The sequence below is a fragment of the Hylobates moloch genome, unplaced genomic scaffold, assembly GCF_009828535.3.
Source record: "Hylobates moloch isolate HMO894 unplaced genomic scaffold, HMol_V3 SCAFFOLD_17, whole genome shotgun sequence".
NCBI lineage: Eukaryota > Metazoa > Chordata > Mammalia > Primates > Hylobatidae > Hylobates > Hylobates moloch.
The window spans coordinates 43,363,290-43,370,820 of NW_026652292.1; the positions used below are offsets into that span (position 1 = coordinate 43,363,290).

A 7,531-nucleotide genomic window follows, 5' to 3' on the forward strand; every position below is an offset into this window, starting at 1 on the left:
TGTGTGTGTGTATATATATATATATATATATATATATATATATAGTAGTTCTTACCATGCCTTTCACTGCTTCCCTTCCCCTTTACTGCATTATCAGGTAAATTAAAAAGCTGCTTTCCCCTTGGTACGGCGAAAACCATCATTTCAATGTATCCACATCCTTCCGGTCGCCCCCCCTACCCCCTTCCCTACTTTTATCGGGGCCTTCTGTATGGAGACTGCAGAAAGCCCGTCAGTGTTGCAAACACTTGGCGAAGGGCAAGGAGCCTCGCCCAGAGATTTCACAGGGCTCAGATGGGAAGCAGTAAGAAGAGTCTGCAAACCAGCGCTCCCGGTTCCCGGTTTCCTCTCCAGCACGCCTCTCGCCTTAAGCAGCCGAAGAGTGACTGCACAGCGAGTCAGACGGGCTCCTGGGTTTGGAGACCTTTTCATTTCCAAGGAAGAGGAGAGACGCGGACGGCCCAGACTTGCCCAGCGCCCACCCCCGCGGCCCCGGGCGCCCGACCTCTCGCGGTGCCCAATCCCGATCCCCGGGAGCCAGCGCAGGGCGCAGCGCAGAACTCCCACGGGCCCCCCAGGCAGACACAACCTCTGCCCACCGGGTGACGTCGGCCGCAGACTCTGGAAGCGAGCCTGAGTCAGAGGAAACGTCCTCCTCGGAGGGACTCGGGATTCTTCCCATAGCATCCTGAGTTTCCCCGTCCCACGCGCAGCACGCGGTAATTTACACGGGTCGGCCTCCCGAATCGAGTGGGAGTCCCATCTGCCTTATTCCACTCAGGTTTTCCAGCACAGCCCGAATCGCCTAGGCACCCATAAGTAAGTGTTGAACGCCTGGCTGGACGGCCGACTGACTGAATCAATGAATGAGTGAACGACTGCGTTTAGAGTCGGTACAGCCCCCCTTTCCAGTCTCCGCAAGTATCCGGGGACAGCCCACCCGGTCTCTTCGCCACCCAGCTGCCAGGTCCCTCGGCTCAGGCCAGACACAAACCTTCTCGGCAGGGCTCTCCGGGCGGCAGCCTCACCTGTGCCCCCATGGCCCCGGGAGGGGGCTTCCGGAACGCGGGCGCTGGCTCCTCACCTGGGCCTCTTCTCCACCCGCACCCGCGGCGGGCGGGGCTGCGGGGTCTGGGAATGGGGCGCCCTGACCCCGCCCCCGGGGCAGCCTCCGCCAATGTGCATGGCCAGGCGGGGCCTCAGCGCCAGCCGCGCCCCGCGGCCCGGGGCTTCTTGCAAATACTCAGGGCCTCCGCAGGCCTGGGGGCGGCCGGTGATAACTCGTGTATCTGGCAGGTGTAGCAGCTGCCCATTGGCGCGGCTGCTGGAGCCGCGAACTAGAGAACCACAGACACGCCTCAGAGAGCAACGGCGTCTCTCGGAACGTGGAGCCCGCCAAGGTAACTCCGGGAATTGAGTGGAATGGAGGCTGCGCTGAGGCCCCCTTCTGGCTCCTCTCTGGTCGAAAAGTCTCCCGGGCTAGAGAGAGCCCTGCTGCTTTTGGAAGCCTTCAGATGTTAGTTGCTTTGCACCGAAGCTGCTGACTGCTGGGGTTCTGCGCCGATTGCCAGGCTCAAGTTTATTTTGGGGGCTGCAGAGCAGACTTTGCCCTTCTGTGCTGTTATCAGCTTCTGTCGCTGTCGGTCCACGCCCGCTATATCCATCCACTTCCCATTCTGTCTCCAGCAGCAACTCCCCCTACCCTGCCCCATTTTCTGGGTCATAGGGATATTTGAAATAAACCTTTAAGAGAAAAGCAATGCCAAAACTGGAAAGACCTATTCCCACAAATTATTAATAACTAATGTTTATGATATCCTTGTTATACCATACATATGCAGGCACATTATGTATTAATTAAATCTCACAGCAGTCTATTAATGCTCAGTTTACAGATGAGGGATTAGAGGCAAAGAGTGAGGTTAAGTGACCAAACCAAGGTTGGAAGATCTGATAGGAGGTATTTACAAAACAAGGAGTGGGCAGGGCTGCCGGGTGGCTCACGCCTGTAATCACAGTACTTTGGGAGGCTGAGGCGAGTGGCTCTCTTGAGTCCAGAAGTTCGAGAATAGCCTGGGCATCATGGTGAAACCCTGTCTCTACAAAAATTAGCCAGGTGTGGTGGTGTACTCCTGCAGTCCCAGCTACTCAGGAGGCTGAGGTGGGAGGACGGATGACTTGAGCCCAGGAGGTGGAAGCTGCAGTGAGACATGATCGAACCACTGCTCTCCAGTCTGGGCAACAGAGTGAGACCCTGTCTCAAGAAAAAAAAGGTGAGGGGTGGGGCGGTGAACAATTCGGGCTCAAACCCTCACCAGGGAGAACTGGGGTGCCTTTGTGCTCTGGCATTTTAACACTGAGGAAAATATTCTCATGTACTCAGGTAGCCTTTGTTCTAGGTAGGCATGAACAGTGCTATTAATTTTATTACCTAAGAGTTTTATAGCAGAGGCCTCAATCTTGTTTTTCTTGTTCTTAGGCGGATGAGAGAAGAGCTAAGAACAAATTAGTCAACATACCAATCCAAGGCACCCACTTTTATAATACATGTGGATGACTTTGCAGAGAAGGAACACCATGGAGAGTGGAATAGGTGAAAGTTGAAAGCCAGGGAGATTTATGCCAATTTTCCATAACAAGCCTTAAAACTTAGACTTCTTTTGTTTGTTTGTTTGGTTTGGTTTTTTTTTTTTTTTTGAGACGGAGTCTCGCTCTGTCGCCCAGGCTGGAGTGCAGTGGCGCAATCTCGGATCAATGCAAGCTCCGCTTCCCGGGTTCACGCCATTCTCCTGCCTCAGCCTCATCCGAGTAGCTGGGACTACAGGCGCCCGCCACCACGCCCAGCTAATTTTTTGTATTTTTAGTAGAGACGGGGTTTCACCGTGTTAGCCAGCATGGTCTCGATATTCTGACCTTGTGATCCGCCCACCTCGGCCTCCCAAAGTGCTGGGATTACAGGCGTGAGCCACCGCGCCCGGCCCCAAACTTAGACTTCTATTTAAACGTTTTCTTTGGATTTCCAACTTAAAATTTTGTCTTTATCAAAAATTAGTAATGATGGTAAACGTGATCTGAGGTGCTTATTTTTTATTTAACAAACACTTGGATAGCATTTGCTATGTGGCAAGCACTATTCTAAACTCTTTGTAAATATTTGCTTTATAAATCTTCATGAAAATCCTGTAAGGTAGATACTATTACCCCCACTTTACAGCTGAGAAAATGGAGGCACACAAGGATTGAGTAACTGGCCTATGCACACATAACCAGTAAGTGTGGAACCAAGATGCTAACCAACAAAGTCGGGCTTCAAGTATGTGCTCTTAACCCATTTGGTAATTGGACATTAAAAAACAAAACAGACTTTAAAAAATGTATCATTATTGAATTCCAGTTGCATATTAAGGTCTATTTTAGGTAAGAGGCATTTTGTTGTAGTTCTTGCTTTTCAATTCTGAAAATAAAGAGAAAAACATTCAGAAAAAAAAAAAAATTTAAGACCACAGTTTTTCCAGTTTAAATGTTGCCTAGCAGAAATTTATAATGTGTATTTTCCTTCACCGATAATTTCTAGATGACTTTGGGGAATACCGTTATAGTACCACACACTGTCTTTAATGACAGAAAGTTGGGGGATATTTATTCCCCCACAAAATCATGTTGTTTGTTTAACTAAAAGAAGAGCATTAAAAAAATCTCCAACTAGCCCATTCTTTGATTCTAGGAAAATTACTCTTCTGACTCAAAAATTAGAATGCGATAATAAATGAGACCCTCTAAAACGCCAACTTCTGTTTTATTGGTCTTTGTGCTAGGACACTTAGACCCAGGGGTGATGGTCAAAATAAATAATGATTAGTAGAGCCTTAGGGCCTCAAGGGACAAGGCCACAGGTCTTTCGAGCTTGGGGAGGTCTGGGAGGGTTCCTGGTGTGTCAAGGTTAACCCCTGAGTTGCTGCATTGTAGGGAGGTCTGTGGTTTCTGGGCCAAGGAATAAGATGACTAGGCAAGAGGGGTGGTAGCTGAGAAACCACCTTTGCAAAAGTTATATCACTGAGAAAATTTTAACAGTAAGCTGAGCTAATTCACCCTCCATCTTCCCTTGATTATTCCTGGGTTATTGGGTTGTGAAAGAAAATCAATATTGGAGCCCCCAAATCACTAAGCTAAAGGGAAAAGTGAAGCTTGGAACTGCTTAGGGCCAACCTGCCTCCCATTCTATTCAAACTCACACCTCTGCTCACTGACATATCTGATTGCCTTCTTTGGAGAGGCTAGTCAGAAACTCAAAATAAAGCAACCATTTGTCTCTTATCTACTTATGACCTGGAAAGCCCCGTCCCTGGTTCCAGTATTCCTGCCTTTGCTTTGAGTTGTCCCATCTTTCCAGACAGAACCAATGTTCATCTTGCATATGTTGATTGATGTCTCATGTGTCCCTAGAATGTATAAAACCCAACTGTGCTCTGACCACCTTGGGCACATGTCGTCAGGACCTCCTGAGTCTGTGTCATGGGGGTTGTGTCCTCAACCTTGGCAAAATAAACTGTAAATTAACTGAGACCCGTCTCAAATTTTTGGGGTTCACATTTTGGTAACCACAGAGGGATTCTGAGCGGAGATGCCCCTGACCTTTGGCAAACCTCCTATCAGTGCTTGGTACCAGCATGAGCTAATTATACGGCTCAAACCAATAGGACAATTTGCTGAGGTCTGAGAGCACCCCCTCCAGAGAATCCCTGATTTCCCCAAATTTGGTCAAGATCTAAAGTTTATTGTGCTGTACAACTCCTCTTTTTTGGAGTTTTACTTGCTTCCATCAAGAAAGACAAATTTCCTGTTTCCATGACGTTGGAAGGCAGGTAACTCCTTTATGGAGTTTGGCTCACTTCCAACAGGGAAGAGGAGTGGTTTTTTTTGTTGTTTTTTTTCCTGCTTCTTGAATGGTAGAGAGCAGTCTATAGCCTGAGACTCGTCCCTAGGTAAGTAACTGAATTGGGGTTTGTCTTGGTTAAAGTTAAGATTAACGACCAACTGGTCTTAATTTCTCCTTACCATAAGAGCACTCAGTTATCATATAAATTGTGCCATTGTTTGTTTTGCCTGTTTTTTGTTGTTTGTCTGTTTTTTATTGTTGTTTTGGTCTTTTTCCCATTGGGTTTGATCAGCTCTATCCAACTTGATCAAATCCAAAGGAAAGTTCCAAATTATGGGGAAGAAGGCCTGAGAAGTGGCTAAATTCTAAAAAAAAAAAAAAAAAAAAAAAAAAAAAAAAAAAAGATGGTGTGGTGGGGAGGAAAATGGCCAGCAAAAGGAAAAAGAGGAAGGATTTTTGATTTTGACTACTAAAGAGGCTTTATTTACATAATGCCACCCTTTTTGTTAGGCCAAACTGAAAGCAATGGCTGTCCTCCCACACTGCTAAGGTCCCACCTGATAGCTAAGGTTGTGCCTTTTTTTTTTTTCCTACCAAAACAGCCCTGGGTTTGGTTCCTAAATCAAGCCCTTTCTGGTTTGATACTTGGTACTTCTGAAATAGCAGCAATTTGTCCTAGCTGAAATATAGTGAGGACTAAACTGATTTTTTTATCTTGCCCAAATTCCTATCTAAGGTGTCTGGGGAGTCATGCCCTACAACTCATAAATTCTCATCAGAAGGGTTTTATTTATTTATTTATTTATTTATTTATTTTGAGACGGAGTCTTGCTCTGTTGCCCAGGCTGGAGTGCAGTGGCGCAATCTTGGCTCACTGCAAGCTCCGCCTCCCGGGTTCACGCCATTCTCCTGCCTCAGCCTCTCCGAGTAGCTGGGACTACAGGCGCCCGCCACCACACCCGGCTAATTTTTTTGTATTTTTAGTAGAGATGGGTTTCACCGTGGTCTTGATCTCCTTACCTTGTGATCCGCCCGCCTTGGCCTTCCAAAGTGCTGGGATTACAAGCGTGAGCCACCGCGCCCGGCCAGAAGGGTTTTATTTAAGCCTATATATCATGACTTATTTTCCAACCTGACTCTGACATAACATTATGAGACAAGGAAGAAAAGCAAAATTATTTTACCCTAAAACATGTTTCTTTGCCATATCTTGAAATGGCCCTGCAAAGCTGTTCTTTGTAGGGGAGAATTTGCATCTTTAAAGAATCTGTTAACATAGCTAGATCTTTTTCTTCCAGATCCTCCCAATCCTAAAGTGATTAACTAAGATCTGAATAGGAAACATTTTTCATCTATTGTCTCTAAGGGCTGCCACTATTAAGACTTCAAAAGAACTTTGGTCTCCACAATCTTTATCTTAATCCGAACATTCCCTTTCTGTGAATCCCGTGTCTTTAGGCAAACTCAACCAATTGTCAACCAGAAAATGTTTAAATTCGCCTACAGCCGGGAAGCCCCCCCACACCCACCTGGTTTTGAATTGTCCCACCTTTCTGGACCAAATCAGTATATTTCTTAAATGTATTTAATTGATGTCTTGTGCCTCTCTAAAATGTGTAAAACCAAGCCTTGCCCCGACCACCTTGGGCACATGTTCTCAGGACCTCCTGAGGGCTGTGTCATGCGCCATGATCACTCATATTTGGCTCAGAATAAAGCTCTTCAAATATTTTAGAGTTCAACTCTTTTCACTGACAATAGTAATGAGATTTTAAAAGATTTTTTTAAAAAAGGAACTCAATGGTTAAAAGTCAGCTTAATTAAAAGCTAACATCCAAGATGTGTGTGGGTTTATGTATGCATGTGTGTGCATGTGTGTATTTAAAAGGCCTTCGTGTTTTGTTTTGTTTTTTTTCTCTCCCAAGACCTTGTCTTTTTTTTTTTTTTTTTAGTAATTTTTTTTTTCTTTTTAGTTGACTGAATTCTGTGTTCTTCATTAATATCTATTGCAACTGAGAGACAGGACTAGCTGGATTTCCTAGGCCGACTAAGGAATCCCTAAGCCTAGCTGGGAAGGTGACCACTTTCACCTTTAAATATGGGACTTGCAACTTAGCTCACACCCAACCAATCAGATAGTAAGGAGAGCTCACTAAAATGCTAATTAGGCAAAAACAGGAGGTAAAGAAATAGCCAATCATCTGTTGCCTGAGAGCACAGCGGGAGGGACAATGATTGGGATATAAACCCAGGCATTTGAGCCAGCAACGGCAACCCCCTTTGGGTCCCCTCCCTTTGTATGGGAGCTCTGTTTTCACTCTATTTCACTCTATTAAATCTTGCAACTGCACTCTTCTGGTCCGTGTTTGTTACGGCTCGAGCTGAGCTTTCGCTTGCCATCCACCACTGCCCACCACTGTCGTTTGCCACCGTTGCAGACCCGCCACTGACTTCTATCCCTCCAGATCCGGTAAGGTGTCTGCTGTGCTCCTGATCCAGCGAGGCACCTATTGCCACTCCCGATCGGGCTAAAGGCTTGCCATTGTTCCTGCACGGCTAAGTGTCTGGGTTCATCCTAATAGAGCCGAACACTAGTCACTGGGGTCTACAGTTCTCTTCCATGACCCACAGCTTCTAATAGAGCTATAACACTCA

General features: G+C 46.4%; 1 protein-coding gene across 1 annotated transcript in view; it reads right to left on the reverse strand.

Moving 5' to 3' along the window:
• NIPAL1 (NIPA like domain containing 1) overlaps positions 1-1,040 on the reverse strand; it is a 20,169-nt gene extending 19,129 nt beyond the window's left edge. Inside the window, exon 1 of the mRNA XM_032135590.2 lies at positions 995-1,040. Within this exon, the coding sequence (XP_031991481.1) occupies positions 995-1,040 (46 nt within the window). The remainder of the gene's footprint in view (positions 1-994) is intronic.
• Positions 1,041-7,531: the final 6,491 nt, after the last annotated feature.